This window comes from Strigops habroptila, chromosome 1 (assembly GCF_004027225.2).
Source record: "Strigops habroptila isolate Jane chromosome 1, bStrHab1.2.pri, whole genome shotgun sequence".
In the NCBI taxonomy this organism is placed as follows: Eukaryota; Metazoa; Chordata; class Aves; order Psittaciformes; family Psittacidae; genus Strigops; species Strigops habroptila.
Genome location: NC_044277.2, coordinates 12,161,188 through 12,188,592, shown reverse-complemented (window position 1 = coordinate 12,188,592; position 27,405 = coordinate 12,161,188). Strand labels below are relative to the sequence as shown.

Sequence of the window (27,405 nt, the reverse complement as noted above, 5' to 3'; positions counted from 1 at the left end):
GATAAAAACTCAACAGGAAGAATTACTTCAATCTAGTCAGTTTAATCCAGTCCGATGATGAGGATTCAGTGAGCTGCACAGACAAGTAATTAAACTAATTAGAATGAATGTTTTTATAGTGTTTCTATTTCTCTCTTAAGAAATCTGTTGGTCTTTATTTCTCTCTTATGAACATGCAAGTACCCACCCTAGGAGTAAACACATGCTGATTAAAGGAGATGATTTTGACAGGGTACGTGACTCATCTTTGGAGCTCACTGCCCCTGCAAGCCACCTATGGAGGGCGCTGGGCAGAGGTTCAGCCCCCTTGCAGGTGTTGAGAATATCTGGTGATGTATGTGGCTATGTCTTGCATGGGTGGTTCATGCATCTTTGCCCCTCTACTCTGCTCTGGTGAGACCTCACCTGCAGTACTGTGTCCAAGTCTGGAGTCCTCACTACAGGAAAGATATGGACCTGTTGGAGAGGATCCAGGGGAGGACCACAAAAATGATCAGTGGGATGAAGCACCTCTCCTATGAAAACAGGCTGAGAGAGTTGGGGTTGTTCAGCCTGGAGAAGAGAGGACCCTGGGGAGACTTTATTGTGGCCTTTCAGTTCTTAAAAGGGGCATATAAGAAAGACGGGGAGAGACTTTTTAGCAGGGTCTGTTGGGGTGGGATAGGGATAATGTTTTTAAACTAAAAGAGGGCAGATTCAGGCTGGACATGAGGAAAAAGTTCTTTACAATGAGGGTGGTAAAATTCTGGCGTTCTGGCACAGGTTGCCCAGGGAGGTGGTCTTCTTGCTTAGAAGAGGTCAGTTTATATTTTTCCTTCCCAAAGGAGAGAGCAAGGCTCCAGGAGTTGCACCCATTAGCTCCCTTTTGGGTTTTGAGCATTGGCAGTCATAGGTGCCACTGGGATTTTGGGTCCGTTTCTATCCCTTAGCATTTGCATCTCAGGTGGAGGACACCCGCTGAGCCATGTGTTCAGCAGGACACCAGAGCAGGTGCCTCTGGCAGGAGCACACACTACAAGGAAAAAAGCTTTTCCCAGGCTGCTCCAACTTCAGAAACCAGTGGGAGCTGCACCCCTTGTGGTTGCCCTTGTGCCCCATTTCGTGTGCAAGCCGTGGGTTACCAGCCCTTTTTTGGAGGGGAGGAGAAAGCAGTGGCTGGGAAGCAAGGAAACCTGGAATTTTGTCCCCACCTTGGCATTCTGGTGCTCTCCCTCCTGCCTTTTGCTTGCCCCATCCACTCTGATGTGTGCCTTCCTGAAGAAGGAGCATCTCCTGCCTAGCCTGAGATTAAGACCACTGTATTGGCTGGGACAAATGATCATTGCTACAATATAAATGTATATATTTTTTTTTTAGGGCATGAAGCAGTCCAAGTAGATTATTCTATCATTTTTCCACTGAAAACACTAAAATCAGGTCTAATCCAGTTTTTTAGCAACTATACTTAAGCCTGCATTTAAAGAAGGGGAGGAAAAAAAAAGCCAGTGATTGCAGATGAGTACTTATAATAGAAAATTCACAGCACACAATGTTCAACTTCCCCTTTTCTGGGAAGTGGTTGGCCTCTTGCATTCATACGACATGCAGCACAGAAACCCCACCATATTTCCCATGTCTTTAGCTTTGCAGTGAACATTTCAGTTCAAAAGAATAGCCTGTGAGTTGTGTACTCTGAAATATGCCTCTTGCACGGCACTGCCTGACACAACCTGTTCTGGTAAAGCCTACAGAGGGTTGGGGGTTTTTTTTCACAATATCTGTGTTTTCCAGAATAAGTTGTTTTATCTCTACACAGTGGTCACGTTGCAGCTGAGCTATTAATGTAAAGAGGCAGCTTTCATGTGGATTGGCTTAGGCACATGGTTCCTCAGGGTTTTCTACTACTGTTGGTGCCTTCTGAAACCCTGTTTCTTCCTACCCTTAGCCCATTTCCACCAGACACCCTCATATTTGTTTTATATATGTATTTTTGCAGTGACCGTTCTGTAGGGGTGCAAGGCAGAGGTGGGATGTGTGCTGGGTTTGCTTCTGCCCCTGTTCAGATGTGTTGACATGCAGTTTCACAGGACACATTGCTGAGGGAGCCAGGAGTCCTGGAGGCAGTTTGGTTTGCTGATTGCCTTTGAAATGTGTGAGCCTCTGGTCCTCAATGAAAGAAAAACAACAAATTGCTGCTTCTCTGTAGGCAAAAATTCACGGCCAAGGCTCCCTGCTACAAACATCTACATGGGTTTGTTGGGTGGGTTTTTTCCTAATTAAAAATGTCTACACTGACCTATGTGAAAATGCATAGGAATTTCAAATGTATTTTTTTACATATCTGCGAAAATTATTGCTGTAACAATCTGTATACCTCCCCATTAGCTGTGTTTTATTCAGGTTACGAAGAGCTGCGGAAGTGTCGGAGCTCTAGGCTGCTCTCACTTAAATGCTGTTTTGAAAGCTCTGCTCTAGTTCACAAAACCTGCCTTTCTGTGGTTTTCTTCTGTAAATCGTTACAGTCCTGATCCACCATGCAGGAATTATTTGCCCTGGTTTGCTTCTGCTTATTCTCCTGCATATAATTAAGCAATGTTTTAAAGTGTTTTATCACAGTGGAGAGCAGCAGCACTTTTTTTGCTGTGCTAGCTGATGTGCTTTTTGATATTACTGAAGCAGCTGCATGCTAAAAACAGTTGTAAGCAAGGAAAAACATCACCCTAGGCATGTTCCCTTTTTGCACCATGAAATGCGTATCTCACCTCTCATCCTTGGATTTGTAGAATAGTATTACTGCAATGTTAATGAATGTGAGTTCAGCGTCTGTGATATGGAGCAGGATGAGAGCTCAGCTCTGTGCTGCATGTGTTTGCATTGCTGCAGCCTTCATGAGTGAAGAGTAGATGATTGTGTGGGGGTTATGATGCTGTCAAGTAATACCAATTAATTTCTGCTTTGCTATTAACTCTAAGGACATGACTTCTGGGCAGCCACTTGGGTTGGAGCCAAGTGTTAAAAGCAGAGATGCTCATAGGGGGACACACTTTTGAGGCCTGGGGGGAGCCAGGGACCCACAAGCTTGGAAGGTAACAAGAAGGAGAGGACCATTGAAACTAGCCAGAAATGAACACCCTGGTGTTCGCACAGTGTGGTTGGTCACACCTCCTGGAGGGGGTGGCAAATTCTTCAGCTCAAGAAAAAAGTGGTGTAGTGGTGTCTTTGCTTTAAGAAGTAACCTGTGGTGTTTGCAAGGTGGTGGGCACCAGAGCCTGGCTGACATCTGAGGGCACAGCATGGCATCTGTGTTGAGGTTTGCTGTATGATGAAGTGGGATAGTATCGCAAAAAACCACTGAGACTGAAAGACATGTCCAACAAATCCTTGCTAGTGAGCTCTGGTTGGTGCTGTGCTGAGCTCCTCCTCTGTTACTCCTGTTGCGTCCCCAAGCTCAGGGAAGGGGCATGGGAAAGCCGTAAGGAGGAGTTTGTACCTTTATGATATGAAACATCATGTTCAGGCATGGGGAAGGGTTTTTTGAGGGGATAGGGGTGTGTGAAATTGTAAGGGTGTCATTTGCTGTTGCTTATCAGGTGTAGCAGAGAAGATGCTGTTCATGGAGACATGAGCTCCTAAGCAGTAAAAGCAATAAAATGCTTCCACCCTTTTTAAATATCAGCTGGTTCCTTGCACATGAGCCCCCTTGTATTTCTGCACTTATTTGCAGGTATCCTTATGGTGGTGGTTGATTTATTGGCAAAGCACACAAGTGTCACTGAAGTGGTTTTCTTTCATTTTTGTTTGTTTATAAATAAAAAGGCAAGGTATATCTGTGAAAAGTAAAGATCCGTTTGCACTGGGTGGGGATTCAACATGTTCCAGCCTCTGTGGTATTACTTTCTTCCAGCCCTCGGCTGAAGCAAGATGCAGGATGAAGTGGTGATACTTCTGGTGTGCTTTTCCCTTTCTGTCAAAACTAAGGTTTTCGCTGCTTTTTAATGTGATGTCTCTTCAAATTTAATTGCCTTTGGACAGCCTTTTCCACACTCATTCATGTTTTTGGGCTACAAGAAGAGACAGACAGCATCTCACTCTGTCTCTCCACTGCCCTACCACTTCCCCAGCCACAGCTCACAGGGTTTTGGCCCATGCTTTGTGTGACTGGGCTGTGTCCCAGCTGCCATGGAAAATTCCTATTCTGACACCACCTCGGAGGAGCCCATGTGGGAACAGCACTGCAGAAAAGGAGTTCAGTCTCTACCCAAATATTTGCCTTTTTTGGGGGGAGGGTGGTATAAAACTAGCTATGTGCACAAGGGAAAGATGGGAAAGTGAAAGGATTTCAATGCTCAGCAAGAGAGAGCTTTGTGGTTTATTTTTTCCATCCCTTTGCTTGAACTGTACAGTTATCTGCTGGAAGGTGGCATTGCTACAGAGACAAACATTTCCAGTGCCTACAAGCATGGTTTGTTTTCCCTGTGTGGTTCTCCACAGTTTCCCCAGTCTGGGGCCAGACGACCAGGTACCAGTCTGGTGTTTCCTCAGTTGTGCACAGATTTGCCAAATGAGGTCCCACTTCATTCTCACATCAGATGCTCTGGAGCCATTTTCACAGGGTTTGAAAGATCAGAGGACTGTGGCTGGGTTATGTAGTTAATTGAACAGATTTCATAAATTAAACAAAACCAGACGAGGGCCTCACTCATTACTGCTGTGATGCACTTTTGGGGAAATAGGTATAAAAGAACACGTGGCTTCTGTCCTGTGTGCTTGTGTCCCAAATGGCTTTAGTAAAGCAAATCAAATCTTGTTGCTGCACACAGGCTTTCTGTGGTTTGGTTTGGACCCGTTCACAATGGCAGCTGTCTGCTTGGAGTTGAGCGCTTTTGTTTTTTCAACTGGTTGCCTTTTGCTGCTTTGTGTGTTCATTTTAAAAAAATATCAAAAAATGAGATGGTTTTATTTTCTTCAACCCTCTGCAGTGTGGCAAGACAAGCAGGAAATGTGGCAGGTGAGCTGGAGGGGTGAGGGCTGCCTTCCTTCTCTGTGTTTGGGGGACTGGCTGCATCCTGGCACCCCATAGTGGCAGCAGCCCAAAAAGGAGATTAGTTGTCCAGGGTCCTGTCCATAATGACACATAAAGAGTGAACCAAGCCAGCTCTAAGGATAGATGTTGACCTGTCCATGGTGCAGCCCCATTCATTGGGCATCAGATGTGAATTTTGCATCTTGAAGGGATGAGTGTGACATGGCTCATGTGATGAAGTGTAGCTTGGGTTCCCGGTAGGATGCGCTGGTTGCCAAGCCTTGGCTGTTGCTGAGAGGTATCTTCTCTCCCCCCTGCAAAATTGCATAGTTGTCACTAGCTGGAGGAACAGCCATCTGCAGGTGAAATCAGAGGTGTGTGGGGTCACGTTTGAATTTTCCCCTGGCCCCTGAGCTCCAGCAGGAGAGCCACCTCGCTCCCAAACTGGAGGAGCTGAAGTGTATCACTTCAGTTCAAAATTCTTATCAGGAGCAACACCACGTATCGAAGGCTGTCTGCTGTGGCTTTGATGTTCTGGCGAGTGGCTCATGTTTGAAACCTCTGAGATGCTTCTGCTCTCTCTGATGTCCTCACATGAAACGTGGCAGCCCCTGCAAACATACGTGATGTGATTCCCAGAGATGTGCCATGGGGGGGGCCATCCTCCTTAGCAACTGTGTATTGATTTATCCCAAACAACATCCTTACTGAGTTTCTGAAGGAGCAGTGGGTTGGAAGTCCCAATACACTCATTGCTCATACAAGTTTTACGCCTCGTCTCCTCGCTCTCTTTCAGGACATAGGTTGAAGGTACAAAGACAGTCTCTGGATGCTCCTGAGCTCCCTAAACTATGCATCTTGGACTGAAACACATTTGGGTTTGTTACTGACCTCCAAAAAGAAGCATTTGACTTGGCCTTGATTTCTGTGGTGGGTAGTGATTCTCATGTGGCAGAAAAACTATTCGAAGTGTAGGGTTAGCAAACCAGCAATTAGACATGCAGAAAACCATTCTGTGGAATAGAAGATGGAGGAGAAGCAAGAGTCTGACAATTTTCTAGTAAAACTGTAGCAGAGAGAATTTTTCATCTGTCCACCCATTGATATATGTTTTGGAGGGACCTTGGCCCTTGCTCTTCCTTCTGATCAGAGCATCCTTGCTTGGGGCTGATCCTCATGTCCTCATGAGAGGTGGGAGCTTACAGAGAGTCTGGAATTCAACATTTAGTCTGACTTTTAAGAAAACTATGATTGATTCAAAGTTGTGACCTAGATGTTTCTCATTCTCCCCTCTTTCTCTTCCATCCCATTCCTTTCTCTTTTTGTTCTTGGCTCTTTATTCCTTTGTGTGGGGGGATATTCAGTGAAATATAAATCAGCCTTGCTCTGCCTATGATGTCTTTTGAATTTTCTTCCTTTTGCTGATGTTGCCACATGAATTTTGCAGAAGGTCACACATCAGAAAAGCAGCAGACCATTGGGTACAGCTGCATGGCTTGAGAGGGAGAGCAAATGGCAGAGGAGCATCCTGGGAGCTGTGGCTCCATCCTCATCTGCACCACCCTGCCCCTGGGCACTGCCTTGCATCTCTCTTCTCTCATCTATGAAAGTCAATGTCACAAATGCAGTGGGATCTGAAGCGCAGAGTGTGAGATGATCTGATCACCTTCACCCTGCTTCTGGAGCAGCCAGGCTTACAGAGCCTACTCTGCCCCTTCTCTCATCTTTTGGCCCATTTCAGCCAAATTAGGTACAAAGGGAAAAGCTTCAAAGATAATTAATTTTCTGCAAGTATCACTAAAACGGGTGGCCAGGAAGACAGGTATTTGGGCAATTTCATGTTTGTCTCACTTCTGATCCCATCTGCGGTAGGATACAGCAAGCCACAAATGGTTGTGAGAGGAAGCAGAAGAGAAGTTTGAAGGAATATGTGGAAATCATAGAGAATGTTCAGTGTAATCTACTTTAAAAGGCAGCACAAATCTGTAGAAAACCAGGCATCATTTCTTCCACCATTCATCTGCAAGTTTATTATTAACAGGGAGAAGGGAAAAAGGAAACGAGGATATGTGGGCTCAGAGGTGTGCTAATGCTTTGGGGAATAACAGTGATAATGTTGGTGATCCCAGGTTAAAGGGAAGTGGCACTGTGTTGTCCTGACTGGGGCAGCCCCATCTGTGTTTCACAGAGCTGAGCAAAGATACTCTGCTCCCAGGGAAGAACCTTTAAAGGCACCCTTGGAAGTCAACTACATGCTCCAGTGCTTCACCGAATTGAAGTGAGTGTGTGGGAGCATCCCTGGACTCTGTCAGGGCTGGGAGGTGTGGAGGCAGTGGTGGCTGTGAGCACAGAGCACTGTGTAGCTGTGCTGGGGTATCCACAATATAACAAATAGCACCTCTGACAGCATCTTCTCTGTGGTGCGCACTTAGTGTTTCACAGTTTGTATTTTGCAGGAGCCGTATCCGTGAAGGTGCTTCATGGAGAATTTGTGTAGGAAGTTGTTAGTGTATGGAGAATTGTTTCACGCTGGGTTTTGTGTACATCAAGCTGGAAGCTGCCATCCAGGTTCTTATCCCCAGCTGGAGATGCTTCTTCTGGCAGTGTATCATTTTGAGGTTCTGGTACGTACAGGAGTGGTGTGATCTGTGATGGGCAGAGTAGCAGAAATATGCTCTGGAGACCTGCAAAGTATTCATCAGCTGCAAACAGAACCTAGAAGTTAGTGGCTGCCTTTGCAGCAACTATTTCTGGCTCTCGTGCCAATGCACAAACAAGAGGAGCGGGTTCAGGAACAGCACTGAGGTGGTTATAAACCATCTGCTAATGTTGGACGTGTCCAGATGTAATTGCAGTGGGATTTCATCTCATTTGAACTTTTTGTGTGCTGGGTACTGGATGCATATTGTCATTTACAGGCCTCACAGTAAGAAAATATACATTTGGCTAGACATGAGATGATAGAATCACAGAATGGTTGGGGTTGGGAGGAACTTTTAAAGATCATCTAGTCCATCCCCCTGCATGGCCCGGTGCATCTTTCATTAGATTTCTAGCTCAGATTCTTCATTTAATACACTTCTACAAAAATCATTGCAGGTCTTACCTTTTGTTTTTCCCCCAGTTAATGAAACTGTTTTGACAACTAAATTTCCTTCCTTCCCTCCACCCACTCCTGGTGAGCACAGGTAGATCCTAAAACAGCTGGTATGTTTTTTTTCTTTGTGGTTGTTCTGGCTGATGTTGATCTCAGACGCTTTTAAAAATATGTTTTACAGAATTGTTGCATTTGGGAACTTCCAAAACCACTTCAGTGCATGAATCGTGCTTAAAAATTGATTTATTTTAATTCTGTAGAGAGTGAAGTGCACAGTTTGGGCTTCATGAGAATATCAGCAGGGTCACAGGAAGGGACCCTGTTTAAACGGTATCTAAGGGCTTCTGTGACCTTTGCTAGCTACCTCTGTCAATATTGAGTGGAAAGCGGTGTTTAAAGGAAACTTTAGTTCCAGAAAAGACTTGATAGGGCTCATAGATCTGCTGCAATTTCTTTGAACCCACCTCTCATTAAGACACAGATCTTTGAAAGTGTTGATTTGCATTAACTCTTCTTTTTCTGCCTTTACTTTTACAACCGAGGCAGGCCCTAAAGCTTTATTTAGAAATCACCCATCGTTAGTAACCACAATCATTTAGTAGACATATTTACAAGGTAAGTGACAGTGGGAAGTAATTAAGTTTAATATAAATCACACTCAATTTAAAATCTGCAGGCTTCAAAATAATAATTAATAGAAGCTGCGGCTTCTATAAAAAGATGCAGTATTTATAGCAGCATCTTCTTGCTTTTCCAACTAAACACATTGAGTGGAGATTAAAAGCCCCTGTCTGTTCATCTTACTTGTTTCAAAGCCATTTTCTTCCTGTGGCGCACTTCACTGCGAATTACCCACTGCTTTTATTCTTTGTGGGGAGATTTTTAACTCTTAAGTTGATGACAGGGCAAGAAGAATTCAGCAGTGTCCAAAATGGGCTTGTAAATGCATGTATCTTGAGCTGTGCCTTTCTGCTGAATCTGTGTTTTATAGCTCAGTGCCTAATGGCATGTGCTTTATTTTACAGGTGTCATGCAGCTGACAGGTCTGCTGGTGGAGCTGATGCTCATAACCGGGACAGAAAGTCTTCATTAAACAAAACAGAGTTAAATAATCAAGGGAAGTTGGAGCTGTTTGCAAGATCTGTTGAGTTTTGACAGCTCACCCTGTCAAAAAGTCATCATCTGGGACGACAGTGTGCTGCCAGCGGCTGTGATGGCTAGCAAAAGAAAATCAACAACTCCCTGTATGGTGCGAACTTCGGAAGTCATGGAGCAGGAAGGCACCGAGGGCATGGAGGTCCCTAAAGAGAAGGGGGGTGGTGGTGCACCGCAACAGGACTCTCAAAAGAATTGGCCTTCAGAAAGCTTGGTCAAAGACTGTGAAGTGGTTGAGGCAAAACCCCCAGCCGAAAGTCAGTCCAAGAAGCCCCAGGGCGGTTATGAGTGTAAATACTGCCCTTACTCAACACAAAACTTAAATGAATTTACAGAGCATGTTGACACTCAGCATCCAAATGTCATTCTGAACCCCCTGTATGTCTGTGCTGAATGCAACTTCACAACCAAAAAATACGATTCTTTATCTGACCACAACACAAAATACCACCCAGGGGAGACTAACTTTAAACTGAAATTAATTAAGCGCAATAATCAGACTGTTTTAGAGCAGTCTATTGAGACCACTGCTAACGATGTCACTGCCACAAGCGGTGGGTTAGAAACTGCAGAGTGCGATGATTCACTTCATGGGGGAATTAGTGCAAATAAAACGCCAATGATGAAACTGGGAAAGCCTAAAGGAGAAACCAAGAAGGGACCCAAAAAGCCAGAAGAGGGAGTTACGGAAAACCATGTGGATGGCACTCTCCCCCGCATCATAACTGAAGCCACTGAAGCTATTGCTTGTATAAATGGAGACCTTCTCCATGATGTGTTAGCCCATGTTATGCCCTCTGTACAGCTGCCACCAAATATTAACCTTGTCCCCAAGGTCCCGGTACCTCTGAACAGTACCAAATACAACTCTGCACTGGACACTAATGCAACCATGATCAACTCCTTTAATAAATTTCCTTACCCAACACAAGCAGAATTGTCATGGTTGACAGCAGCATCAAAACATCCCGAAGAACAAATCCGAATCTGGTTTGCTACGCAACGTTTGAAGCATGGTATAAGTTGGTCTCCTGAAGAGGTGGAGGAGGCAAGAAAGAAGATGTTCAATGGTACTATCCAGGCAGTTCCCCAAACCATCACCGTCCTGCCAGCTCCTTTGACAACTGCAAAAATGCCCCAGCCCATCATCCAGACAGCTTTGCCTTGTCAGATACTGGGCCAGACCGGTCTGGTTTTGACTCCTGTGTCAAATGGTTCAACTGTTTCCTGTTCACCAATTACGCTTGCTGTTGCCCCAAACCAGGGGCAAAAGAGGACGATACAGACGTTATCAAGTGCCCCAGAGGCCAAGCGTCCTCACGTGGTTCAGGTGCCTGAGATGCCTGCCAAACTGACTGCTGTACCACTGACACCAGCCAGTGAGCGAAAAAAGACAAAGGAGCAGATAGCAGAACTGAAGACCAGTTTCATGGCAAGCCAGTTTCCTGACGATGCAGAAGTCTACCGGCTGATAGAGGCAACGGGTCTCTCCAGGAGTGAGATCAAGAAGTGGTTCAGTGACCATAGGTACAGAAGTCAAAGGGGTATTGTGCACATCCCTGGCGATGCTTTAGGGAAGGATCAAATAGCACCTTCAGGGGGTCGACACAGCCGCTTGTTCCACCCATACACAGATTTTGCTCCTCAGAGATTCAAAGAGAAAACCCAAGAACAGCTTAGGGTCCTTGAGGAGAGCTTCCTAAGATGCTCTTTTCCTACCCAAGGAGAATTGGACAGGCTTCGAGTAGAAACTAAGCTGAGTAGGAGGGAAATAGATTCATGGTTCTCTGAGCGGAGAAAGATACGGGACAGCATGGAGCAAGCTGTCTTGGACTCAATGGGATCATACAGAAAAATTAAGGAGCAAGGAACTCCCAATGGTGGAATAAGCCAAGCAGAACTGCTGAGTAGCTCTCAGCTCCCTGGTGCTCTATCTGGATCCTCCACCACATTTAAGAAAACTCAAGAGCAGATTCATCTACTGAAAAGCACATTCGCAAGGACCCAGTGGCCATCGCCGCAGGAGTACGACCAGTTAGCATCTCAGACTGGGCTGACAAGAACTGAGATAGTTCGCTGGTTCAAGGAAAACCGGTCTTCACTAAGAACAGGGTCACTTAAATGGATAGACCAGTACCAGAAGCAGTACATTGTTGATGGTCATAACGAGCAAAGCCAGAAAAAGGGCTCAAAACTCATTGAGAGTCCAAAGAATGGTAATGAGGTGTCTCGGCAGCATTACCAGGAGCATAAAAAACTGAATGAAGAGAATGGGGGGAAACCAGTGGTGAGAGCAAAAAGAGACTGTGAGCCACTGAAAGACTCTTTGTTGGGGAATCAAGTGGAGGGTATGGACAGGTTGGAGTGCAACAGCCATGACGGCCATGGCAGCGAGGAGAACGAAGAGCCAGCGGAGGTCAACTGGGTGGAGGTGACGGTGGGTGAGGATGATGCTGCATCGGACTGTACGGACAGCTGGAGCCAAACGGCACCCGAAGGCCAGGCAGAGCTGGCGGACTTTGACTCTGAAAGTATATCTGGAGAAAATGCCCACGTATAGACAGGTAATGCTGATGGTGCCCTGTTTCTCTGAGCCTGCCTCTGTCTGGGTGTGCTTCCAGCATCCTGTAGCCCCTCTTCCGTATAAATTCCTGGAGCCCATCCCTGCCGGATCCCTGTGCCTGCTGGATGTCTGAACAAAAGGGAGACCCATCCTGCTTGTAAATTAAAGCAACTGCATGGTAGGGGAGGGGTTAGCACCGTTTACCATGTTTCTTGCTTCCTTGTGGGTCAAGCCCTGAATAAGGGAGATCTTTTCTTTTCTTTTTTTTTTCCCAATAAGTGATTAAACATTCAATTTTCTGCCTTTAAATGACCTATGTAACCTCTGCAGCACTTGATGTACAACATGCTAGCTGAGCCACGCAAAGAAATAGTGACACTGGTTGCTGATATCCCCCTTGCTAAAAGATCATTGATCTCCTCTGAATAGAGGCTGTGCCTGGTTTTGCACCTCAGGTCCTTCCTTTGCAAGCATCCTGCCCTGCTCAGAATAAAAGGTAGTGGGGGAAGGGCCCAGGAGGGAGATGCTTCTTTATGCATCAGCAAGCAAAAAAGTGTGCTCCTCTCCTCTTGCAGGTGAGAACTGTCTCCGACCTCACTTTGTTGTGCTTGCTCGCTCCAGAGGCTTAGGAAATGCCCCAGACTAAGCTGTATGGGTGTTTTAGCAGCTCTTCTTCACAGGACCTTGAATTTAAAAGCAAGCTGCAGGGTTTTTCTTTAAGGATGTTTTATACGATCTTTCGCAATGTGAAAGGATGTGTTATTTGGAGACCTGAAGCCTGTTTCTGATCACAGTTGCACAGGTATAAATCTGGAGCAACCACCGTCAGCATTTCTTGACTTGCATGTTGAATTGAGTTCACTGGAGCCTGTAATGTTTTGTGCTCAGTATAACCAAGTGTCTCTCTCCCAGACTGGAGTCTCTTTACGCTAGAACTTACCCCACAGAAAGCTCAACTCCTGCATTAACAACCACAGTGAGAGAACACCTATTTAGAAAGAGATTGTAGTTTTCTGGTGTCTAAGAAGTATAATATACTTCAGCATTTCTTAAATAATAATTAAATTTTTTTTGAGGGGGGAAGCCAGGGCTGATAGGAGTCCCTCCACCCGTGCACTGAAGGCTTTTACTATTGCAGCAGGCATACTTGAACTACTATGTGTTGCAGAGGTGCAGTTTTCCTTAGCAAGCCCTGTTGGCTAGCCTAGAGCCCTCCGCTTCCTCCTTGTGTAGTACTTGTCCAGAAGTTTCCTGGACATTTTCTCCCAGTTGAAGAGGGAAACCCTGCATTGGTTTTATTTTGAACTACAAGTTGTGTCAGCTAACACTGAGAAATCACAGTGTCTGTATCACAAAGTATCTTACAGAATCATAAAGCTCCAGATTGCAATGCAGGGTTCTGTCCTACGTTATGCTTGCAGAAGTTGGTAATTAAGGGTGTGAGGAGCAGGTTGTGTTACCTGTGTGGCAAAGGCAGAGATTAAAGGAGGAAGGAGGTGGGAACATCAGCCAACAGCACACTGGGGTGCCAGTGTTGTGCAGCCGCATAAGAAAGGAGAGGCAGGATCTGATCTGCCTTTTAAAATGAAATGCGTGATGAATAAATGCATTGTGGAATTCTTTTTTCCAAGGTTGTTAATTCCAGATCATTTCCCCCTTCCAGCTCTGGGAATGGGGAACAGGGCAGAAGAGGGGCGTTGCCTGAAACCACTGTTTCTTACAAACCTCTTGTACCATGAAACCAAGCTCTGCAGCAGCCCTTTTCCAGCAGTATGGGTTTGGTGTCTGCAGTTTTGTGTTTGCAAGCAGTGTAGGGTACATTGGAGTGAACTTCCTGCCTCTGTGCCCTTGCACAGAAGCTGTCCTATAAGGCTCCAGGGCTGTGGAGGTGCTCAAGTGTTGTCAAGAGAGGAATTTTAATAAGAACTTTGATCTCAGTTAAACTTTTGTTGGCTTTATTCTTTTGATGAGGAGCTTTCCAGTGCCTGGTTGTAAAGTACACCTACTGAGAAGAGACATGCTGGAGCAGGGCTTCCACAGCAAAGACCATGCAGGGAGATCAGAGGACCATTTTGTTGTCTGCTCTTTGCCAGGGGACTTGACAAAAGCCCAAAGTCTTTTTTTCTCTCTTTTTTCTCTTTCATTTGTGTTTATTCTCCCTCTGACTCTCAGCCCAGTAACACAAGTGCCTGCTCTCCGGTGCCCTCATGGAGGCATTGCCACAAGCATTGTGACACAAAAGCTTTATACCCTGCACTGATGGGACTCATGGAAAAATCCCAGCTACTGGCTCCTTTTTCCTTCAGGATAAGCTTTCACTCTTCCCATTGTGAAGCCTATCTTACATAAGTTTTAGCTAAAACTTTGGTGTTAAATTAACAACTTGTTATCTTAGATGACATCCAGGGTATGATTCAGAAGCAAAGACTGCGTAAGACCTGACAGAGAGTTTATTTTTGCCTGTTGTCATATGAAGATCTGATTCTTCCTGACATCACTCTTCTTTGTACTTAGAGGGCTCGTGTCACTGTCCTGGTCACACATAAGAGGTGAGCTGGAGAGTTGACAAAGGACTTCTCTTGACGCTCACACCACCACAGTCGTATGTGAAATGTTCACTGCTGAACCCTACATCACGCAGAACCCCCCTTTGATATTCATGGTATTACTGTTTTCTTAGCTGTATGTAGTTTAAAGTGAAGGGTTCTGGTGACCAATCTCCATACTCCTGTTGTTGGCTGAATTTGTGTGTAAAACCAGAGCTCTTCCAGACCATCTTGGTCACTCTCTGCTACAGTGTGTAGCTTTCAGAAACTCCACCATTTGTGTTACAGCCTAGACAGACCTTAGGCCTTAGGAAAATTGAGTTTTTCAAAACTGATCTGTGTTCGGATGTACAACATACTAGGTGAGCCATGCACATAAATAGTGAAGCTAGTGGGAGCTTCATGAGCACTTGGCCTCGGCGAGAGCAGGATTCACACCAGGCTCTGAAATACCATCCCTGGACTAAGAAAAGGCTGTTATTAAATACAGCTGAAGTATCTGAAGCTGAAGTATCTGAAGCTTTTAGCAAAATTGGATTTATTCCACGGAGCAGGTCAGGTTTCCTGAGCAGCGAGGCTGGGAGACCTGTTCCCATAGGGTATCGGGGCCTTCAAGATGCTGGATGGCTGCTGTAGGATGCACTAAATCCATCACTGAAGATGCTCCAGATGAAGCCTCACATCTGTCTTGCAACTGCTCTACCAAGTGAGTGCTTTAGTTTCCATCAATAGAGATACTCTTGTCTTCCAACAGCATGGGTCAAAGTTAGGTCTCATGTCCCTATTTGCACAAGCCTGACAAACAGAAACTGATCCTAAATTAAATACAGCAAATTGCAGCTCAGACATGAGAGCAGGGCTAGAGCGTGCCGGAGCAGTTGGCAGCTACCGCTGGCTTTCTTCACAGCATTGTCTCCCCGTGGGGTTTTCCCAAGATCAGTGTTTCCTCAGCCCAGAGCTTTTGTTCTATTTCTCAGAAGCATACTGCTTATTTTTCCCACCACCACCTTCTCTGCCATAAACTTTCTTTTTTAGAGTTATCTCATAACCTCCATTTTAAGCCCAAACCCTGCAAGATGTAGGCACCAAAGTCTGTGACTCACGGTGGAGCGAGGTAGGTGGATACCCCAGAAGATGCATGTCCTGGCTCTTGGTGGCTGTGACCACTGCTCTATGGAGATGTGCCAATGGAAAACCATGTCTGGGAGTTGCACACCAGAAAAAGGAGTCCAAAGGAAGTCACCCCTTGCTTCTGCTGTGTACATTGTACTGGGCATCAGAGGTGTTCTGGGTCCTTGGTGTCTCCAACCTGTTCTGTATCACTGTAGGAGCTGAGATCAATCGGTTGCTGGTGGCCCATTGTCTTCCTTGGTGCCTGAAACTGGTAAAAGTGAACAGCACTAGAGTTTCCCTCCTTTTCTGTCCAAGTTCCCATTTTTCCTCTGGTTTAGAATTTCAACCATAAGGCTAGCTATAGTGCCAGTTACTTGTGGTGCGCTCCAAGGCTCCATTCTGAGGTCAGTGTGGGATAGATCAGTGGTTTTTGTGGAACTCTGGTCACACTAAAGCATTTCAGGGAGTGAGGCCAAAGTATGGAGGGTTTGCCATTCCCCCTGAAACCAGTAAGGTGTGTCAGAGACCCAAGCTGTAACAATGAAGAACTTCAGAAGGGGAAGCGATACCCAACACAGCAATTGAAATTTTCCGATGAGTTAGGAGGAGCAGGGGGCTATTTGGGGAAAGGTTGCAAGGATGGGGAGGACTTTTGCCTTTGATGTTGGTGCAAGCCCAAGCTTAACTGCATTGCAGGTACCGGACAGAGCTCACTGATTTTGTGCAAAATAACAGGCCTGGTAGCAATAGTCATAAAAGGTGTGAAATAACAGGTTAGTTCAGGTCTCCGTAAGCACTACTGCAGGATGGGCGAGGAGGATGGTGCAGGAAAGCCACTTCATTCAGCTTCATGTAGCTCCAGCCTGATGTGGGTGCTTGCACTTGCATATTTACACCTCAGTGGGGAAAAACATGCTGAACATAATCCCTGCCACAGAGCCCTTGCTCTGTGCTGGGAGCTGGGGATATGTGTAGGTAGGTGTGTATTTGAATGTTGGTTTTGGGGGGTTAATTTTTTAATCTCCAATCCATGGTGCAGCCTTTATGTAGATGCAGGAGCCAGGGACCTGCTCTGCAGAGTACAGACACACGCAATTTTTTCCATTGTCTTGCAGTTTGTATAGTTATTTTCTAAAATCATGCAAAAAATAAGTATTTAATGAGAGGATTTATTGGGGAAAGAAGACCTGAAGTCTTCTTACCTTTAGCACCATCCATCCTTTGGTTGCAATGTAGCTGCCCCCAACCCATGCGCACATCGTCTTTCAGCAATGTGAGTGAGGATCTGTCCAGGGTATATAGTAGTGAGGGCTCAGCAGAGTCAAGGCTGTACGTCCCTGTTAGAAATCTATAAGGGGTTATTAGCTGGGTGTTACATACAGCAGTAAATCCAGCACCCTACTGCAGAATCACACTGTGATAGGGATAGGTTTCAGGGTACGCTTAATACAAACTACAACGCTTCTGCCTGTGCATGGATGTAAACTGGACACCGTGTTAGTTGACAGCACAAGTGCTTGTTCATAGTGCCTTCAGAAATAATACGCTGCTTTTATACTTTTTGCAGGGGTACTCCTCAGCTGCACTGTCCTGACGTTGAAGGGGAAATGCTATCTGAAAATAGAAGAAAACTCTATTTTCCTGCCTGGGGTGAGGTAGTGTGTTGCGACTCCAAGCCTCAAACCTTGCTTGCGGAGGCACAGCGAGAAATACTCTCATGGAGCATCATCATGGGATGGTTTATAGTGCCAAAGTCCTACTACTGCATTAAAAAGCAAAGAAAGAAAGAAAGAGAAAAGGGTCCTTGTACATAAGTTTCTCCTTTGCTTTTCTCCCACCCACTTTCCTGCCTAGCCTCTTCCTCTACTGGAACAGATTTGTACAATGTGGAGATTTTGTTAACTTTTTAATAGGTGCAAGTTATTCTTGCATATAATGCCACTGCAAAATTTGGGGTTGGGTTGGGGGAGGGAGGTATCTTTTGGGGGGGAGAGGAGATTTTTTTTTTTCCTGATGTGTTTTAAGACAGATTTGCAATTTTTTGGAGTCCTGTTGGTGCGGATCAACATCTGAGCCCAGATCCCCAGCCCAGTTTACATTTCAGCCCACTTAAACGCATTACAGGGTTGGGGAGGGTCCTTCTGGAGTGGTTGGGATTTGGTTTTGTTCTTGTTGTTTTGACTTGTTTTGTTTTATGGCCACCAGCTACTGGTTAAGTATTTCAATCTCTTGCTTTTCCATGCTCCTACAAGGCGAGTCTTCTCTCGCTCCCATATTTCACTCTTCACAAGCCAGCCCCAGCTGTGGGTCTCTGAAGATTTGGCTAGAATGCCTTTTTTGTTTGGGTTATTTTTTAGCACTTTTTGTTTAAAAACGCAGCACAACCCCCAGAGGGGAGGAAATCAAGATGCTTCATAATCTGAACTCTGTTTGTGTTTCTTTGGCTGGTACAATGATGGACGCCATAGCCAGCAGCCTGCCCTCCAGCTTTAGATGTTGTAGCGCACAAAGACATTTTTGATTAACCCTTGCCACTAAATTTTTAGGTCAATCCTAGGTTCCTGAGTGCACTTTTCTTACAAATACTGCTACTTTGGGTTTGTGTGGAGGTGTCTGTCCGTGCACGTGTGAGGAGGAGGAGGAGGGAGATGGGGATTGTGGGTGCATAGGCGAGCGGGTGCAATTGCTGTCTGGTGCGTTCCTCTGACGAGCTGGGTTCAGAAACCTTGGCCACCTTTCAGTACGCTGCACAAATAGGATGCTAGGGAGTTTGAATAAATCCAACTTTTCTAACTTGTTGCTCATTTGTTGTAACTCAATAAAACAAAGGCTGAACATTTTGGTAACCTTTTTTCTCGTCTCTTTATTTTATTCCACTTAAAACCCAAACTCGGGCCCCACCAACTCTCCTTGGTGCACAAGAGCTCAGTGTCTTTAGAACTGCAATTAGGGTTTTAACTGGGTTTGCAATAATCAGCTTGGCAAACACCCACCAGATTAAAGTGAACTCCATGAACTACTGGCGTTTATTTCACCAGTGCTGGAATGCTCTTCCCCATGCGACGGGGTCAGTGCCTGGAAATGCGGATTTGGGGACACCTTTATTTTAGTTGCAGTCACAACCTGAATGGATGAAAGAAACCTATTTGGAGTTATTTTTATTGATCATCTGCACAATAATTATATATCGAGGCATGTTTGCAATGGGCAGCAGCAAGCACTCAGCAATTTTCCTTACTTTGAAGTTTTCCAGTGCGTTGCCAGAGGAATGACTGGATGGGGCAGCACTTGCTATGTTTGCATGTCACCAGCCAGTGGCAAGATGTGGGGAAGCAGCCTCAGGTCCTCCGCAGGCATAGGCAGCGTAACAGTGAGCGTGCACATGTCCCATCACGCATGGTGCTGTGCATCATACTCCTGGCACACGTGGAGGCAGATACCTGCACAGTCACGTCCGGATTGCCACATCATTTGGCCAAAAAGAAAATGCCTCCAAGGATGCTCCTCCAGGACTCTGAAATTGTAAGTGAAACTAATTGCCACTTCTGTCTGCTTTGCTTACATGAAAGGATGCTAATACTTTAATTGCCCTTGTGCAGTTTTTAACAGCCACTCGGCGGCTTAATATTCCAGTTTGCATCTCTCCTGTCTGATGTGTGTGTACTGCTGCGTCTGGAGTACTGACCTACTTTGCTTAACTAGCAGGGCTCCCAGCGAGCCCAGCAGGAGGTTTAGGAAGAACAAGACCCACCTGGGGGTTTTTGTTTGGCCCCACCACCCAGACATGATGGGATTAGGGCCCAGGACTGGGGCTCTTTAAGATCTCTGCAATTCAAATAAAACAATAGCAGTGGCCCTGGAGTCTGTCATCGCACAGATAGATAATAAAGCTGAAGCTCTCCCACAGCAAACAAATGGGCTTGCAAAAGACTGGCACAGCCTTGCCAGCGTTGGCAGACCGGAGGCGCCGAGTTGCTGGGTGCAGGCAGGTTGTGGTGTGATACCAAACCTCCCGACGTCAGGTTTCACTGGGGAAAGCTGATCCCATGGCCACTGTTTGCTTAGATTTAAGCTAAGATTGCTGCCGGAGCAGGTTCCCAAGCAGGGCATTGCGAGCAGGCTTTGTTTCCAATTAATACGGCCGCAGTGGCTGTGTTTCTAGGAGAGTCCAAGCGGCGAGGCACAATCGGGACATTGTTTGTACGTGGCGGCCATCAGGGACGGCCTTGGCTGTGGGGTTTCATTGCACATGGATGAAAATAGGCTGCTGACACTGAGTTTCCTCCCACACAGCCTTGCCCCTGCGCCTGGCAAAGTCCTGCAGCGAGGAGGCGGCTCAGGAAAAGCCTTTCCCGGGCAGGCTGCCCCGGCAGCCCCTGGTGCTCAGGTTTTGATTGGCATCTCCCGTAAGCTGTTTGAACCCACATCTCTGAAATGCTGTAATCAGAGAAATCAACACAAAAACACACAGAAATTAAACAGAAAAATCAGAGTTTTGCACTTGGGCAACACTTTGGGGTTTTTTTAAATGTGGCTTGTAGAAAAATCCATCACTCAGAAGCCAGGAATGACTTGGATTAGGCAGCCTCTACTTTGTTAATGGAGTCTGCTTGTACGCTCCAAGAGGAGCGTATAAGCAGACAAGAGGGTGGGTTTTCATTGTATACACACATTACTTCTGCCTGGTCCGTAAGAAGGGTGCTGCTCAGTAAGTGAGCTGCTGTTAGCTCCATACTGCTGTCAGAGAGCTGGGGGCTCCAGCATGTAATAACACAGGTACAATTTAGGACAGGTCAGATAGAAGCCTTACTAAATGTGATCATGGTGAGAGACCACTCAGACAGCAGAGAATAACAGCATCGCAGAGTAATTTGGAAGGAAGCTTCATAGATCATGTAGTTCCAGTGCCACTGCCATGGGAAGGGACATCTTTCACTAGGCCAGGCTGCTCAAAGCCCCATTCAACCTGGCCTTAAGAAGTTTTTGGGCAGAAACTTCTGTGTATTTGACCTCTCTGCAGTCTAAATGATTCATTTTTCACAAATCCTGGGTTTTGGGTTTTTTTTTTAAGGAAAAAAAAGGTTTCACTTTTCAAGCACATCACTGCAGTGGCACCATTTCTCACCTCAAATCTCCACTGTTGACCTTTGGGAATTTCATTTAATGCATCACTTTGAGAGTCATATAGTGAGTGGTACAAGAAGTCTGTGTCTGCAGGGTGGAGTTCAGCAGCTACAGGGATCTCCCTCATCCAGCACCATGTGGACCTTCACAGGCTTGGGAGGAAGTGCTGGGTTATGCAAGAAATCTGAGTTATTATGATAATTGTCTCTCAGCATGATGATAATTATGTGGTGATAACTTAAAAATCTAGAGAAATATACAGGTAAAGCAGCAATCAAGGTAAGTAACGGTAATGTGTTATATTTGCCATCAGCAGAAAATTTAACCATGGAAACTTTCCCTATCATCTTCTTGTAGCCCTCAGATCTTGTTAGGTAGCAAAAAGAGACATCCTGAAATCTTGCTAGCTTACAGAAGGGGGGAAAAAGGATTCATTTCAAAGGCACATAAGGCAACATTGTAGGAAGTCCTTTTGGCATCTTGATAGCAAGGAAAGAGCACACCAGTGATGAAAATTAACTTTTTTAATCATCCTCTGAGGAAAAAGAGACCTGAAAGCATTTAGATCAGTGAAAGGGAGGACTTCTGTACTCAGTAACTAATGGAAAGTGTTTATGAATGGGGCCTGTGGCTCTTGAGCATAATTCTGAAAATATTCATAGTACAGCAGGAAAAGTGAATGTATCGAGAGCAAGAGAATGTGAGAAATACAACAAAGGAATGAAAAAGCAGCATAAAAACACCAAGGCAGGGTTTCTTGTGTGTTACACAGTTGAACCATATCCCAATCAGATTACTACAAGCTCTAGCGAGGATGGAGGTAAGAGCTGAGTGACCAGGTAATTGTCAGACCTAATCACACAGCACACATCTTGAGCACACTAAGCAAAAGCAGGGGTTTTCCATGGTTTTCTTATTTCCATTAGACCTGATGCTCCAAAATGGTAGTTCTAATTATAATACAATTCTCATCATTTAAGTTTACTGTTAAAACCACACAGCCAGCAAATTGGCTCAAGCACAGTAAATGAGACATCTGTGAAGCTTCTTCAGTACATAAAATCACCCTCTCCTTGCTCTTTTTTTCACTCTTTCTTAAAAGCCTAGATCATCCCAGTGCAATATATAGTGTAAAATTTAACATGCAGCAATCTTAATCTGAAAAAAAAAATCATTGGTTTTGCAACACATCTATGACACAGTAAAGGAATAATACCATTAGCCCAAGTTTGTGGACAGAGAAACTGAGAGATGTATGTATTATTCACAAGACTGCAGAATAAACATGCTAAAGGCAAGACCTGGAGGTCAGCTTGGCCTTGTCTTGACTGCTCAGCAAGGAAGCTTCATCTTATATTTGTATCAAGTCATTGCTGTTTCATTGGCATTTCTTACTCTTTTTCACCCAAAGCCTTTCTCTTTCCAACAGGCAAAGACACAAGGGCAGAAATGAGCGGCCTGGGATTGGGGCTTCTCAGGGACCCGCATCCTGCATGATCCCACCAGGACATCCCTCTTACCCAGCAAAGCTTTCACCTTTCTGCCTTGATTTCCTCCACCTTTAAGTCTCTCCATAAACATCTTCCCTCAGTCTCCCATTTCTAGCGACCATCATTTTAGGGGGTGTCATGGTTTCACCCCAGCCAGCAGCTAAGCCCCACACAGCCACTCGCTCACCCTCCCCCAGTGGGGTAGAGAAGAGAATCAGAAGAGTAAAAGTAAAAAAACCTGTGGGTTGAGACAAAGGCAGTTTAATAGGCAAAACAAAAGCCATGCACACAAGCAAAGCAACACAAGGGATTCATTCACCACTTCCCATGGCAAGGCAGGTGTTCAGCCATCTCCAGGACAGCAGAGCTCCATAATGTGCAACCGTTACCTCAGAAGACAAACAAACACCATCACTCTGAACATCCTCCCCTTCTTTTTTCTTCCCCCAGCTCTATATGCTGAGCATGATGCCATAAAGAATGGAATATCCCTTGGGTCAGGTGGGATCAGCTCTCCCAGCTGTGTTCCCAGCTCCTTGTGCATCCCCAGCCTATTCGCTGTGGAGTGGTGTGAGCAGAAAAGGCCTTGACTCTGTGTAACCACTGCTCAAAAATAAGGAAAACGTCCCTGTGTTATCAGCACTGTTTCCAGCACAAACCCAAAACACAGCCCCTAACCAGCTACTATGGAGAAAGTTAACTCTACCCAGCCCAACTGGCATTTCTGGCCACTGCTGCAGCTGCTCTTCTATTCCCACAGAGGGGGAATTTCTCCTCTCCTTAAAGCAGGAGCTCATGGCATGCCCCGGGGTGCTTTATAACACATTAGCACGCACGTGTGATTACAACCCTCTCGGTATTAAGAACATTGCTATCTATCTCCTCAGCCTGAGAGGAACGGAGCTGTTCAGCCTCTTTGGCCTCCCTGAACCACTCATGCAAAGTCACTAATATCAAAAGGCACTTTGCCAGACAGTGGCATTTAACAGACATCTGTACCTAAATGTTCAAATTCGACATATTTGGGGTTTCTTCATCACAGCAATCCCTCCCACCTCAGTGTTGGGGTGAATGATGGTGCAGTTCTCCAGTGACATGGAAATACTTGACTTCGCCTCCTGCCTTGGCCTGCTCCCAAGACACATATTAAACAGCAGCATCACATCTTATCACCCAACTGTTAAACCTTTTCATAAAGGGATCTTCCCCAGGACCTGTTCATTGTAATGGGGTTTCACACAGCTTCAGGATTACTTGGATGCTCTCTGATGGTCTGCTGTCTGAAACTCTGCTCCAAGTTCTCCCAAGGCACTTTCGAACATCGACCTTCACTTGGGTTGGCCATAGCTTCAATTGTTGAACCCCAGAGGCTGGCTGCTGCCTCACTTGAAGGGCCACATGGTTCCCCCCATGGTCTCCACAAAAGCTGGGGGATAAAAGCCAAGGAGGCTCCCTGCAACCAGGAATTTAAACCACCACTGAATTTGATCAACTGATGTAGTTATTAACTATTACTTGTGACGACACATTTGGAGATAGGGATGGGCACTGCACATGCTAAGAGCATGGGGACACATGTGGAGCAGCTGCAACAGAAACAGAATACCAGGGGTTTTGGCACCATTATCCCCATTATACAGAAGGTGAGTAGAAGTACCCTGACTGGGACAGACAGCGACAAACCTGTCTCAGCCCAGACTCAGCTACCACCAGACTTCAACCACAACTAGGCACACAGGGGGGACACAGCACTTGGGTTGGGGGGTCCACAGGTTTGACCCACCCACCCGATGTCAAAACAGCCCAGGTGATGAGCCCAGGACCAGCAGAGCAAGACACATCCCCTCCTCTGAAGGGCAGCATGCTCTAAGGCTCCCTGTCAGGGATTTAAACAAAAGGAATTTTAATCTTTTTTTTTTCTTTTTTAATGCCAGCATTTGAATGTGGGGGGATGGAAATTTTAGCATGAAGCCACACGCTGAAGGTCATAGAAAGGCAAGGCAGACATTGTCTTCAGTAATATTAAAAGGAAGACCAACCCTGCTGTGTCAGAGCAAAAAAATGAATACTTCTTTTGATTGGAAAGAAAGTTTCTCCATGCCCGGTTGTGGTGGTGCAGCATTGCACAACGGAGACTGCTGCGGCTGGGAGCAAGGAGAATTAATTACTTTGCTTTTTGAAGCATGGGCTGCTCTGCTGTGCTGTGCCAGCTTCAAGAACGATAAGCGCTTATCCAAAGAGCATGGTTTTGTCCTCCAGCACGGGAGTTTTGCCCATTTAAATCACAGGAGGTGCCGAGGGTTTGTTTTGTTTTCGTCATACTTGGCCTACACTTGAGCTGGGCAGCACCACTCTCTTTTTGGACTCACAGACACCAATTTTATGCTGTGTGAGGGAAGGACACTAGACTGAGCACCAGCACTGGCCATGGAGTGTGGTGTAAATGCATTAAGCACCACCCCAGAGTGCCAGCTACCATTTCTATGGCACATCGCAGGCCCCAGCACAGACAGGGTTTCACCAAACACAGATTTATCTCCAAGCCACCTCCTCTCAGGGGATTTTGCTTTCAAGGGCATTTCAGCATGTAAACAAAGATGAAGCACAGCTCTCTCCTAGCAAGCAGGCAGTGGGGTGGTGGCAATGAAGGATCTCTTCCTCAGCTGGGCAGTGGCAAGTCATGCTGCAGAACACGGTTACTGATGAGGTGTTTGGCCTTTTAGGGGTTGAATTGCTTTCTGAAGTTTCTTACACACTCACCCCTTATTTGATTAGAAGTTGTTTGTATGTTTTTTAACACAAGTGCCTTGGGAACTGAAGTCATACAGGTTGCTGAAGTTTTCCTCTGCTGCTCACAAATAACTTCCAGGTGGCCCTTGGCAGGAGAGAAATGGTTTTGCTCAGTAAAAGCACCACCCACCAATTCAGAATAGCTGCGAATGCTGCCGCACTGACCTTCAACAAGCAAACCTCACACGGTGCTTAAACATTCACTGCGGTGTTGACACCCCTTCGGAAAAAGAGCAATTCCCACTTCTCCCAGAGCCACTGTTTGTGGCCATCTGCAGCCTCAGCCTGCCAGGGTCATAACTCCTAGCTCTCCTCCTAATCCCAGCTTCTTGGCAGAAGCTGCTGATTTACCTAAACAGTTGCAAAAGAACTGAAGGACGCAGGCGTGGGGCAGTTTATACATGAACAGTTCCTGCTCGCCTGTTGTTAAGAGCCTCTTCAGCAACACTCGGTGAGCCCCATCCCAGTTCTCTGGCAGTACAGCCAATCCCAATGTCTCCTCAACATCCTGCACATTGAAGTTCTTAATTCATCTTCACAGCATAGTTTTTTTTTAAATGTAACAAGCATAAGACTAAATATAAGAGCCACTCAGAGCTTATGAGGCTTTTACCATCCATCTTTTGATGCACACTAGAACTGCCCTACTTCCCATGCCTTGCATAACTGATTTTAATGTGCTGCTCCTGCACCACAGCCACCAGCACCTAAGCAAACCAAGAAACAAACTCACGGACAAGAAAGATCAGCAAGTCTTTGGAATTATGTTCTTCCTGAATTACCATGTGCAGATAACAATTTGTTAATTGATGCTTATGCTTAATGCACGCTGGATCAATGTTTCAAATATGATCCAGACTACCAGCTTCCTAAACCCATCACCATTCAGGTTGCAAGACAGAGGTACAGGGGTGGGGAAACGATGCCTACATCCTATCTGTTGCAGCTGCTATTCAGAAAGAGGGCTTGCAGATCCAAGGCACTAATATACTACATTCTTCCAACCTTCTCCTTTCCCACCCATGTTCACCAGCTCTTTACTGGGGCTGCAGTACCAGTCAGTGGCTGTTTTCTTGCAAACGCAGCAAAGCTGAAGCCTGACACACAGTGGCATACTCAGAAATAAATGCAAGCCCGCAGAATTGCCCTTATTTGAGCAACATACAGTTTACAATTGCTCCCTGCCCAGCAAGGAACACCTAAAAGTAAGCTTACCTTCTAGCATTTACTTTAACACAGCTTGCAATTTTAAGATACTCCTTTGAACGGGGAAAAGATTAAAGCATTATAGGCCAGATAGATAGTGAGTGATTTCACCCACAGATTAATTCACACCTTGGATCAAACAAATAGCAGCAATACAGCAAGGTGCATACCCAGCGTGACTGATCCTGACAATGGGAACAGCGCTGAGTTAAAGAGCACCAAATACAAAGGAGATGGCTTTGTGCTGTCCTGCCCTCACTCTGGCTGCAGGGAGAGGCACAGCCCTGCCCTGCTGCTCCAGCCCTTGCCAATGCCAGCACTTCCAGGGCAGGGTGCCCCTTCCATGCTTCTCCACTGCTTGGCCCCTCAGCTTCCACTGAAACCTCCCAGAGAGAGACAGCAGGAACAAGTGCATCTCCATGCATTAAAAACCAAATCAACCCATATGAGTGTGATTGAATTCCCTCTGGCCTTTCCACTATGGAGGCATCAAGACTATATTCTTTAGATAGCCTTCCCTAGGGTCACAGAGGTGCAGTTGCTTTTCTGCTTGCTATTCTTTTCCCCTAGATTCCTCCTGCTTTTCCTCCCCTTCAGTAGCATGCCCACACATCCTCTTTGGAGTGGTTTTTGCTTTGAACAATGCAGCCAAGGGTCATGATTAATCACAGGGTTTTCCATACTCCATTTCCCTGCTCATTGTCCCGTGCCACTTGTTGAGAACCTTATCTTTATTAGCTAGTCTTATCACAACTTGATTACACATTAACAGAAACTCTCCTTACTCAGCAGGATTTCCTTAGGATTGCATTGCTTTCAGCTTCAGAAAGCAGCTCCGTGGGGCGAGCCATTCCACTAAAGCCAGCCTAGGAAGTTATTGATCTCATTTAAGATGCACGAGGGGACATGAAAAGCTGTAGAATGACTTTGAGGAACTGGCAGGAGCATATTTAGAGGACAAAACATTTCTATAGGGGAGCAGATGCATTAGCTTACATTGTTTGCATTGGCATTAAATTATACAATAATTATTTGGTCCCAGTGAGCTGTGCTCTAATAGCGGCTACAGAGCTATCTGAGATCCCTCAGCAGAGGGATTGCATCCAGCTACAATGTGTCCCTATCCACTTAGCTACTCAACCAAGTAATACAGCTGTAAGGCCTATTGTTATCTGTCTGCTTTGAAGAAGTTAGACTGATAGGGTTCTTAGAGATTTACTAGACCTTCAAGTGCACTATCACCACACCATGCACACCTCTGATAGTAGCAATGAAGGAGAAAAATCCTCCATCACCTTACCCAGGAAGGTTAAATGGCA

The 27,405-nt window shown here is 45.7% G+C and overlaps 1 protein-coding gene across 9 annotated transcripts in view; it reads left to right on the top strand.

Annotated features, from left to right (window-relative positions):
* ZHX2 (zinc fingers and homeoboxes 2) overlaps window positions 1-18,327 on the top strand; it is a 75,627-nt gene extending 57,300 nt beyond the window's left edge. For 7 of the 9 annotated variants that reach the window (XM_030493822.1, XM_030493850.1, XM_030493804.1 and 4 more), the window contains 2 exons: window positions 9,125-11,818; window positions 17,044-18,327. In XM_030493822.1, the coding sequence (XP_030349682.1) occupies window positions 9,313-11,814 (2,502 nt within the window). In that variant the 5' untranslated portion in view covers window positions 9,125-9,312 and the 3' untranslated portion in view covers window positions 11,815-11,818; window positions 17,044-18,327. Of the gene's footprint in view, window positions 1-9,124; window positions 11,996-17,043 lie in introns of all 9 variants that reach the window. The other 2 variants (XR_003992510.1, XR_003992511.1) reach the window with 1 other exon arrangement.
* The last annotated feature ends 9,078 nt before the right edge of the window (window positions 18,328-27,405 follow it).